This window comes from Podarcis melisellensis (assembly GCF_964234715.1).
Source record: "Podarcis melisellensis genome assembly, chromosome: 2".
NCBI classification, from domain to species: domain Eukaryota; kingdom Metazoa; phylum Chordata; class Lepidosauria; order Squamata; family Lacertidae; genus Podarcis; species Podarcis melisellensis.
In genome coordinates this window covers 21,802,226-21,814,090 of record NC_138529.1, presented here as the reverse complement: position 1 = coordinate 21,814,090, position 11,865 = coordinate 21,802,226, and the positions used below count along the sequence as shown (strand labels likewise).

Genomic DNA, 11,865 nt, shown 5'->3' with positions numbered 1-11,865 from the left:
TACTCTGAGGTCCGAGTGGGAGATCCAATGTTTAGCTTCCCTCTCCCTCCCTTAGCATCCTTGTTCAGCAAACGTAGCTCTGGTGTCAGTGTGCCAGGCAGAGACTTTGATCTCTGGCATCCTCCTAGTGTGGTGTAGTGGTTAAGAGGGGTAGATTCGTAAGCTGGGGAACTAGGTTCATGTCTCCACTCCTCCACATGCAGCTGCTGGGTGACCTTGGGCTAGTCACACTTCTTTGAAGTCTCTCAGCCTAACTCACATCACAGAGTGTTTGTTGTGGGGGAGGAAGGGAAAGGAGAATGTTAGCTGCTTTGAGACTCTTTCGGGTAGTGATAAAGCGGGATATCAAATCCAAACTCCCCTTCTTCTTTTCCCAGACCAGCGGTGGAATTTAGACACATTTCTGAGCGTATCTAAACCTATCCTTTCCCTTTCCTTCCCATTGCTTTCAACATCCTGTGCCAACATGGTCAGGGACAGTGGGCGCCTAATTCCACAATATCTGGAGGGCACCACTTTGGCCCACCAACATCTAGAGAGCCATGGGTTCCTCATTCCTGGACTGTGAGGCTATAGGACGGGAATGAGGAGCCTGTGGCTCTCTAGATGTTGGTGGGCCAAAGTGGTGCCCTCCAGCTCCCATCTGCCCCAATCAGCATGGCCAGGGATGACAGGCGTTGGAATAGAAGAAATTCTGGAGGGCTACAGGTTCCCCATCCGCAATAAGGGGAATAGTTGGAAAGAAAATGGGACACACCATACCATACCTGGACTTAAGATAGTCACTTCTAAAGTTCAATATAGTTTATTAGATGAACTAAGAAAGAGATACCCACTGAGGAGCAGATCTAGCTCAACAAGGGTGGAATCTACACACATGTACAAACCATTCTGAAAATGCTTTTTTGCTTTGTTTTTAAAAATACATGTACAGTACATTAAATTTTCCATAAGGTTCGCCATCGCCATCAAGTGTCGCATTGCATATTGCACTTAAAACACACTTAGAATGTTTTATTTGCAGCCCTATGGCTGAGTCCAAGGATGTAGGAAAGCTCTGCCATGTGCAAGATGAAGATTACAGGGCTGCCATACGTCCAGACATTTTCCCGGACATCAACGGGATTTCAAAGGCAGAATTGATGTCCAGGGGTGGGGATTTCCAAAATGGTGGCGCTTTGTCCTGGCTCTGAGTCAAGTCAATTGAAAACTCGCAGGATTTTGGGGGGCTCAAAAAAATAAAAACAAAAAGCTGAACAATTTGGGGGCAGCGTTTTCTGAAAAAATAGCTCAATAATTTCCTTTTTATAAAAATAGCTCAAGAAAAAAAGTCAAGTCAATCAAAAAATAATGGGATTCTTTTAGCGCAACAACTTGGCTTTAAAAAAAAGCTTGCCTAGCAAGGTATTCAACTTGTGTTTTTTTTTAAAAAAAAAAGCTCAGCAATTTCCTTTAAGAATAACTTTGGGGTGCCCTGGTGAAACAAATCTGGCAACCCCAGTAACCATCTGACTGTTTCAGACACACAAGCGAAGGGGAGCGTCTGCAATGCGTGCTGCATTTAACTCGCGTGTACAAATGAGCCGCGGCTTAACTTTCATCTGCGAAAGCGATCGCGCCCCGCGTGTTTTCTGGACGCGGCTTTTCGCGGGTGCAAAGAAGATCTGGCTCAGGCGGCAGCATCCGCAGCATCAGCATCATCCCCGAACGAGCTCGCCTCTCGCGCGCCCCCTCCCGCCTCTCCCGGCGAAGCGCAGGCAAGGCCCGACCACGTGACCCGCTCCGGCCCTGCCGCCGCTTCCCTCCCTCCCTCCCTCCCCCCTGTCGGAGCGGAGCGATCCGAGGCAAGCAGGCGAAGAAACAAGATGGCGGCCGGCGGCGATCCCGAGCGGGACGCCGGCCCTTCGCATTGAAGCCCCTCGGCCCGAGCGGCTCGCCGGAGGCCCTCCTTCCCCGGCGAGGGAGGGGGGGCGGGGAGGAAGAGGGAGAAAGAGCGCAACCGCCCGCTCGGAAAAGCCACCCGAAGGCCCTCGCGCGCACACACAACACCTCCCCCCTCAGCGCTCTCGGCCAGCGCCCAGCGATGCGGGGCCGGCGAGGCAGGCCGCCCAAGCACCAGCAGCCTGCGGCGGCCCCGGCTCGGGCGAGCACCCCGGCTCCAGCAGCCCCGCCGCCGGGCCCTATCGGGGGACTCCGCTCCCGCCTGAGGGGCAGCAGCCGGGGCAGGTGGGCGGCCTCGGCCCAGGCGGCCGGGGCTGCAGGGCCCAAGCCGAGGGGGGCCGCTGCCCAGGCCTCCCCCTCAGTCAGGGGAGGCGGCAGGAGGAAGGGCGGCAGCAGCAGCAGCACCCCTGGCGGGGGAGGCAATAGCGGCCGGGGCAGGGGCAGGTCTGCTGCTGCTGCTGCTGGAGCGGCGGCGGGAGGAGGAGGAGGAGGAAGCCAAAGCAGGGCGCCCGCCGCCTCAGGTGGTGGTGCTTCTTCCTCCGCTCCCAAGAGGAGCGGCCGCAGCAGCCAAGTGGTTTACGACGACCATGAGAGCGACGAGGACGAGAGCGCCGTGTCCGACGACGAGGAAGGCGAGTCCGGGGAGAAGCCCGACTCCGGGGAAGACGAGGCCGTGGCGGAAGAAGAGGAGGAGGAGAACGACGACGACGACTCGGATTACCCCGAAGAGATGGAGGAGGACGAGGACGACGACGCCAGCTACTGCACGGAGAGCAGCTTCAAGAGCCACAGCACCTACAGCAGCACCCCGGGTACGGCGAGGGGTAGGTGGGGTGAGGGGGGTCGCCCCCCACTTGTTCCACCCCGGAGCCCATCGCCTTAGGGAAGGGGTGGTGGACGGGTTTTTGCTTGGGGGGGTTAATGGGGTGGTGCTGAACCCCCCCTCCGCCATGGGGATGCGCGCTGCAATGGGGGCAAGATGTGGGGGGAAGGGAAGCGAGGGGCTCCTGCAGGAAGAGGGCAAGGTGCGGGAAGCCACAGTGGCAGAACTTGAGAGAGAAAATAAATAGCGATCTTAGGCTACTTGTTCGCAGGAAGAGGAGATGGCAAACATGGTCTGAGAACAGGGGTTCCCAGTTAGGGGCCCCATCCGTTGCCTCCCTTCTCTCTATTTTTTTGGGTCATTTTTGTGCATGGTAATATCACACATTTTATGGCCTGTTGTTGTTGTTTGTTGCAGTTTTTAGTACATACCAAAACTCCTTTGCATATTAGGGGCTGCCCCACATTTTGTGCAGGGAATCAACATGTTCCAAAGCGGGGAGCTTTTCAAGTGGCTCTTGAAAAATAGGGGGTCATTAGAATGGGGATCCACGGCCCCATCCCTTCCTTGCCCTACCCCCAACTATTTTTTTGTCTTTTTTTGCATGGTAATATCACACATTTTAAGGCCTGTTGTTGTTTGTTGCTGTTTTTAGTACATACCAAAACTCCTTTGCTTATTAGGGGCTGCCCCACATTTTGTGCACGGAATTGCTTTGTAGAGGCAGCTACCATGCAGTTATCAACATGTTGCAAAGCGAGGCTTTGGTGGGGTGTCCGTGGCTCTTGAAAAATAGGGGGTCCTCAGTAATCAGCTAATTGGGAACCACTGTCTGGGAAGAATAAATTGGGGATGAGCGAAATAGTAGGGGAAAGGGAGCTCGTGTGGGGCACGCATGTGATGCTTGGGGAAGGGGGGGGAGTATATTGCAGACTCTTGACTTTGTGCAAAACTAGGGGGTGGTGTTTTTGTTTACAAAGGAAAGCAGTGCGTTGGGAATAGAGATCAAATTATTGGCGGAAGCGCAGTATGGTTTAAATCATAGTGTGCAAGCCCATCACATGTATTTGTAGTAATTGAAAACATTCAAATGGATATCTTTTTTTTAATTATTATTTATTTATTTATTCATTTTCATTTACCAATTTTTGTTATGCAGCAGTGTTTGCTTCCAGCTTGTTTTAAAGAGAACTTGTGTTTTTTAATTTTACGGTGACTTTGCCAGTTCAACCATTGGTAGAAATTATGTTCAACTTTTTTATAACAAGTTTTAAGAGTTCGATTGTAGTATGGATCAAGCTGAACTACTAGCATTTTAAGAATGTTTTGGGAGTTTTACTAAAAAAGGTAGATTTAATTCAGCAAAATATTATTGCATAAAATCTTACATGCTTAACTTTCCTTACTTGGTGGCAACTATTTTTATATACTTGCATGTGTTTTATCAAGTACGTAAACAATCAGGATTGGGACTTGTATATTGGTAGATGTGAGTGATATGACAGTTCTGTGCTTTTACAGTTTCACAAGGAAAACCCCAGTGTGGAATATTTAAATAGCTTACATTTTACTAAATATGCCTGTACAGTACAGTGGCTGTGTGAAAGTTATGGGGGAAATCGGACCCATTTTTCATCTATATCACAACATCAAAAGACACATTTCTCTATATTAAAATGGATTTTGAGTTTTCCAAGAGGCAGTTAATTTTGTTTGTTGTTAAGGTGCTTTTATAAAGGCAAGCTTTTCTAATTCACAATAACACTGTATGAACAAGTTTAAAGTTTTGTTTAGCTGTAATGGTTCCTAGCTGTGGTTTTTCCCTTCACTGTGGCTTTTCAATGGCAAGGGATTATTTCATAGTACTACAGTAATAATATTTTTCTATATCGACAACATAGGAACTGAATTTTTTTTCAAGGAGACCTTCATAATTGTTCACCTGTAGAAAAGCAAATGTTAGTGCTGTTTAGTTTGCTTCTAAAGTGTATATTTTAATTTGGATATGATTCAGTTTCTGAATGGATTTGCCACAGTTCTAAAATGTTCTGTGTTAATGTTAATCAGATCAATTCAGAAACTGAATCATACCGAAATTAAAATATGTATTGTTTTGTATCTAATTTGTGTTGTATGCTAACATTGTGCCACTGATAGATATTTGATGTCTTGCAGTAGAGATGACTTTCTCTCTCTCTCTCTCTCTCTCTCTCTCTCTCTCTCTCTCTCTCTCACACACACACACACACACACACACACACACACAGAGTGATTATTCTAACGGTTTTTAAAAGAGTTAAGAGTTGGTGTTAAAGGTTATTCTATATCAAGTGATCCAATCACATTTACCTTACCATTTTATATTGCTTCCACTTTCAGTTTCCTGAAAGTAAAGTGGTACCTCGGGTTACATACGCTTTGGGTTACATACGCTTCAGGTTACAGACTCTGCTAACCCAGAAATAGTGCTTCAGGTTAAGAACTTTGCTTCAGGATAAGAACAGAAATTGTGTTCTGGCAGCGCGGTGGCAGCAGGAGGCTCCATTAGCTAAAGCGGTGCTTCAGGTTAAGAAAAGTTTCAGGTTAAGACCTCCGGAACGAATTAAGTACTTAACCCGAGGTACCACTGTAGTGTAAGAGACAGTCCCAAATTTCAGTTCAATTTTTTTTATCCCATCCTGTTTTTTAGTTATGAGGGTTTGAAATTTCAAAGAATTGGCAATTTTGGTCTACACAAAAACCTTACAATCTCAACCTAGATTTGAGATACTGTATGTCAAAACTAAAAATACCAATCTCTTCAGAACGTCATTGGCTTTAATATATGTCACATAATATGATATGTCACCTTTCTTTACATTTTAAAGTTAAGTTACAAAATTTTAAATTTTAAAAAGTGATTAAAAAAAATATGTTCAGAAATTTCCAAAAAATGTATTGATTATTTAATGTTTCTAAGCGCTACCTGCAAAATTTCATCAAAATTTCTCAATGAGATCACATTAATTTATATATATAAGGTACATACATGTCTGCCTTACTGGGTTCTATTTAGGATAAATGGGTCTTCTTGGAGTAAAACAGAATAAACTAGGCTTCAAAATATAATATCAGTTATTTTTCAGGCATTTGAAAAGCTTGTCAGCCTTTTCCTTTAAAAATGTGTTTCAAGGCAGCGTGATAGCTTGCTGTTGCTTGATAGAATTAACGCTTTGAAATAATTCTTGTTTGTACTTCATTTCATGATCTATCTCAGTTCTAAGCTGAGTTCTTAGTTTTTTGCTCGGCAAGGCCAAAATTTTCAATGTATTATTATTTTTAATTTCCAACCCTCATAGCTCAAAAACGGGATGAGATAAAAAATTAAAATTTTAGATTTTAACTTAGTTTTGATCATTCAACAAGTACAAAATATTAAGGAAATTGGATGACATAAGGTTATATATAAATTGATCACTTGACATGGAATGACCCTTAAAACAAAACAGCCAGATTTACTTTACATGTATTTCTTGCGGCTGCTGCTTCTTTCTGACAGTTGGTGTCAGGCTTTCCTTGTTTTTACAATGGCCAATGATGGTCCATCAATCGGGTTCAGTAGCTACTTATGTTTTTGTTGTCCTGGTTCATCAGCAGCGAGGTGGTATACACTTGTCAAATCATGCCTGCCCTGCTGCTCCCCTCTTTGCTGAACAAGGAGGAACCAAACCAGAGCACTGGCCTAGAGATAACAAGAAGCAACATAATGCTAATCCACTGCTGTAGTTTGTTTCCTCCTCATGGGGAACAACTGAAGAGTAGGGCAGGTGAACTTGAACAGTGTGCACCTGCATTCTGCTGGCTTCTGGTATGACATGGTTTGTTTGGCCCTACCATAATCTTTTGGTTGTGATGGTGTACTGGATGGCAAATACTGCATCCACCTATTGACCTACTTGGTTCACACACACCCACGTACATAAACACACCCTAGAATGTGTGTTGTTAAAGTTCTATAGAATCAGTGTTAGAAACTTAGGTGAAACCTAGGCCAAATGGCTCCTTAAACAGAGGTTGCAGTTGCCAAAATGGAATTTCTAGTTGCCATTTTGGGGCAAGACAGCTCTAAAGTCTTGTTTTCCAAAGGATGGACTGGCTGATTGATTCTCAGTTAAACACATGGCTAGTTCAAGACGACAACCTTGAGCTAGGTTAAGAGCTTTGAGACCTTAAAGAAGAAAAGACTGTCAGGGACAGTCCATGTATATGTTGGCCTATTGTGATGTCTTAATGGTGACCGCTCCTGCTCAGGCTGCACAGAAAAGGCAATTTGGTTCCAGAAATGCATTCCAGTTGTTCAGATAAAATATAACGGATAGAGTTCTACAGGATGGGGTATTAGTGTGTGAAAACAGTCCTGATCCAGTAATCATCAGATGGTGGAGATGTCAGGCGCTATCCCAGGCATCTTCACTTGGTCACAAGTGGTCGAATGCTACTGAGAATGTGAAGGGACGCGGGTGGCGCTGTGGTCTAAACCACAGAGCCTAGGGCTTGCCGATCAGAAGGTTGGCAGTTAGAATCCCCGTGATGGGGTGAGCTCCTGTTGCTCGGTCCCTGCTCCTGCCAACCTAGCAATTTGAAAGCACGTCAAAGTGCAAGTAGATAAATAGGTGCCGCTTGGCGGGAAGGTAAACGGTGTTTCCGTGCGCTGCTCTGGTTCGCCAGAACCAGACTGGCCACATGACCTGGAAGCTGTACGCCGGCTCCCTCAACCAATAAAGCAAGATGAGCGCCGCAACCCCAGAGTCGTTCACAACTGGCCCTAACAGTCAAGGGTTGTTTCTGGAAAATAATTATGAGTAAAGTCGAGTGACTAATAGTTCAGAGCAGTAGATGTTTCATTTTGTAAAATTTACATCAGGCATGGGCAAACTCAGCCCTCCAGATGTTTTGGGACTACAGCTCCCATCATCCCTGACCACTGGTCCCGTTAACCAGGGATGATGGGAGTTGTAGTCCCAAACATCTGGAGGGCCGGAGTTTGCCTATGCCTGATTTACATTATGCCAATGAGCACTGTACAACAGTGGCCCAGTGATGTGGTAATATGTGCCTTATAGACTTGCAAGCTCTTTCCTTCCCTGCTTTGCATACAAGTTCTCCCTCCGTTTGCTTTTCACAGGCAGTGTTAAGACTCCTTCAAACTAGAGTTTGTTAGAAGGCAGCTTTTCAAAGTGCTATTCAAGCTAACCATGGTAAGTGTAAATGTCGATGGAGAAATAGCACATCTTGGTAAGCAGAGCAGGGTATTACCGGTAATGTGCAAGCTTGTAGGTGATTCCAATCTCTTACCCACGGTTAGGGTAAGGATTAATATTTTTTACAACATTACAAAGCTTTAGTAATCCATGCCGTGGCCTCAACAATGCACTCCTTGGAAAATGGTGTAAAGGCTGGGGATGGAAGAAGAGAGCTGTTTAAAAGTTACACTTTATCAACTGGTGCTCTATTTACACTGATATGTTGCAGTTGTCATTCAGGATCACAGTGGGCATGGTTATGCCTTTTTGTTGATTAAACTTCACTCACTTTGACTGAAAAACTCCACCAATGGTTGCACGTCCTATGGTCACATCACACAGAATTAGTAGGGCTTCTGCCAAAAGTGGGCAGGGATGCCTTCCAGTATTTGATTACCTTTTGCACAAGTGGCAGGTCAATTGTAATATATATCACTCTGCGCTGAACTAAGGTTTGGGGTGCTGCTCTGTTTACGTCGTATGCACTCTTCTGAGGTCCGTTGAATCTCCCCGAGAATTTTCATTGCAGAAGTGAAAATGCTCTTCATAATCCATGAGTTGGTTAGGTTTAGGAGAACACTCAACTTAACTGTCACATGACATAAATCGGTAGGCATGTAATTAAAGCTTTCGTTCAAAAAAGGCTAGGATTAAATAACAGTTTATTTGAATAGGAAGCCAGCCCATTTTGGCCTTGATTGCACTCCCCTTACAAAATCAAATTCATAGTTTCGAAGTACTCCTTGGCCTTGGCCTTGTTTTAAGATGCCACCAGAAGTGCTTTGGCTGGTGCATCAGCTTTTCCATTCCTCTTACAGTCACTGTCTGGCCACATCCCTTTGTGCATTAGTTATATGCTTATTGGGGCATTCTCTGTGACAATACCTTAGATGTGGAACTCCCTGCTCTAAGAGGTTAGCTTATCTTCCTCCCTCTTTATATTTTGCCAGGAACTGAGGACATTTCTTTTTAAACAAGCCTTTGTGTCTGCTGCTGCTTTATGTAATTTGTTTGTTGCAAGCTCCAGCTCTTCCTCCTTTTTGTTCTTAGATGTTGCTTTTAGTAATGGTTTGTGCAATGGTTAGTTTTTTTAAAAAGGTGGATTGTTATTTTATTTTTGTGCTTTTTAAATACTTTTGTCAGCCGCTTTGAGCAACTTCTTTTGGAAAGGAAAAACAGAGTATAAAATTTAGTATTTTGGTATGAATGAATTAAAATAAACCGCACCTCAGATGGTGGCAGGAGATGAAGCAAGGCCTCATTCGGTGGTTACATTAATGCAGGAGAAGGCAGCCCATAAGGTACCCTTGATCCATGCAAATCTTGCATGGCTTGTGGTTTGTAAATACCTTATGAGTTGCTTCACAACAAGAGCACTAGAAAGTTTATTTTTAAATGTAGGTTGGCAATCTAAGAATACTTGTAATCTAGGTACAGTTACAGATAGGTAGCCGTGTTGGTCTGCTATAGTCAAAACAAAAAAATTCCTTCCAGTAGCACCTTAAAGACCAACTAAGTCAGTTCTTGGTATGAGCTTTCGTGTGCATGCACACTTCTTCTGAAGTGTGTATCTGAAGCAGTGTGCATGCACACGAAAGCTCATACCAAGAACTAACTTAGTTGGTCTTTAAGGTGCTACTGGAAGGAATTTTTTTGTTTTGTAATCTAGGTAATTTGTGAAAGGTGACTGAAAAGAGGGTACAGATCAGAAAATCAGCACCTTTTCTGAACATGTGGGGGGAGGGGTGCATAATCAGTGTCTTAAACTAACAGTAGTTAATGTTACTCACAGTTCGTTGTTCTAGATATCTTGACAAACCACATTTTTCCACACTGAAAGCTTTACAATTTCTTAATGACAACCCAGGTGGAGGATGTGCGTTTGTAAACCTTAGGTTCACTGTGGCTTGGTCACTTGTAGCATGGTTTCTTTGCAAAGAATGCATGCACTGTATATTTTTAGCATTTGTGAGCTTTCATTCCTTGTGTGTGTTCCGTTAAAGAGATTTTAAGATTACCATTCTTTGTTGATGACCAGAAATCTTAGTCTGCTAATCATTCTAGGACTGATCCTCAAACTATGAGTGGCTTGGTATTCTGATGTGCACATGAGGCTTTGAAATAACATGTCTTCAATGTATATTAAGATAACGTTTTGTTTAAACCTGCTGCTAATCCTATCCAAAGACTGAAAATGGATAACTGGTAATATACCAAAAGTAAATAAAAGCATGTAAAACAAGCTGAAGTGCACAGAATGAAGTCTCATTCATTCATTGCAGACTGAGCCCTAGCTGTCAAAATGCAGAAGTTTTAAACTTCTTGCAGAATTTCTGAAAGATGTCTAAAATGCAGATTTGATGATTCGCCAGGAAAGAGGAGTGCAGAGTTGTGGGAAAACCAATAGGCATTCCCCTTTGTATATATATTGCACTTGATGTGCTGTTTGTGATGATAAAGATTACAGAAGGTCATACAAGAGGAGGCAGAACTTAAAAGTGCAAGAAGCAAATACATATTTATATTGCCTAAACTTGGCATTAGATCTGAAGTTTAATTGCCCAAATCCTAAAAGGAAATTTTGCATACAGTACTCATGCAGGTGTGTGCCTGGGTACACATTTCCCTTTGAACATCTGCATCTTGTTAAACTGGCTGGGTATATCTCTATGTGTATCAGGGAATGTGCATTCTCATTCAGGACTTTCGTGTAACTAAAGCCTCATCCAATCCAGTATTCCGGTTAATTGAAAGATTTTTACAGTCTTTAGCCTCCCATCAAACTTAAGAAGTTGGCCATGATTATATTGTTTTTATTAAGCTTTATATGGCAGACAACCCTGTTGCTAACAGTTCTCAAATCTGGAACCCTGATAACCCTGTCATGTCCTGAAGTCCATTACACTAAAGACCCACAACCAAACTAGCCTCATAACGTGAATTAAATAATAACTTGGAGTGTTTCTTTTCAGTGCTTTGTTTTGTGAACCAGTAGGGCAGCTGTTGGCTCTGCCCTAATTTCTATAGTCAGCTGTAGCAGAATTTAAAGTGCAGAGTCATAGCTATGTTGAGTGTATGTCATGCTAAGTATCTGTGCTTCTCCCTCCCCCAACAAGATATATGCAGTTATCAGGTTTAAATCAGGATGCATCCTGTTACCAGGTTAACTGTAGAATTCCCTCTGCACAGAATTGCATTTGGCAGCTTCACTGTGTAGTTTTTGGCAAATGCTGAAGATGCACCTCTTTACCTTGGTCTAAGATGTGTGTTTTCAGGATCCACCCTATTCTTGTGACTGACATTTGTTTTAATGATTGTTAGTTATGAATTTTAAATTGTTATTACCTGCCCAGGGACCTGCTAGCAAAGGGCATGTGATAGTACTAGCAACAATAATAACAGTGGTAAAAATACTTGTTGGTTTTTTTGCTTATAAATTGTGAAATCTATTCTGTTACCATGTATGTGTAGTATAAAGCACATGGTATGTGAACTCTCAAAAGACCTGGTTCACACACTTCGCTGTTGATGATTTTTAAATTATTGAATATTTCATGGCTGACAGCTGAATGTATGAACTGAGTAGAGTCTATTAAAAGTCATTGTGTCTGAGGCAATGAGACACAAAATATAAACTCTGTAGGGTTGTTTTTGCTGGGCCACTCACACTTGTAAACTTGGCAGTTGCTCAGTTCTGAACATGCACCAGCTCTAAGTTTGACCTCTTGATTTCTAACTGTGCAAACGTTTCAGTACTACAGAATGTGCACATGTGAATAGGACATCCCTGACCAATTAAGAGCTATTATAGCTTTCTCA

The 11,865-nt window shown here is 43.6% G+C and overlaps 1 protein-coding gene across 11 annotated transcripts in view; it reads left to right on the top strand.

Moving 5' to 3' along the window:
- The first annotated feature begins 1,852 nt into the window (after positions 1-1,852).
- BPTF (bromodomain PHD finger transcription factor) overlaps positions 1,853-11,865 on the top strand; it is a 64,832-nt gene continuing 54,819 nt past the window's right edge. For 10 of the 11 annotated variants that reach the window (XM_081899477.1, XM_081899474.1, XM_081899471.1 and 7 more), the window contains exon 1: positions 1,854-2,753. In XM_081899477.1, coding sequence (XP_081755603.1) covers positions 2,084-2,753 — 670 coding nt within the window. In that variant the 5' untranslated portion in view covers positions 1,854-2,083. Of the gene's footprint in view, positions 2,754-11,865 lie in introns of all 11 variants that reach the window. The other variant, XM_081899469.1, reaches the window with a different exon arrangement.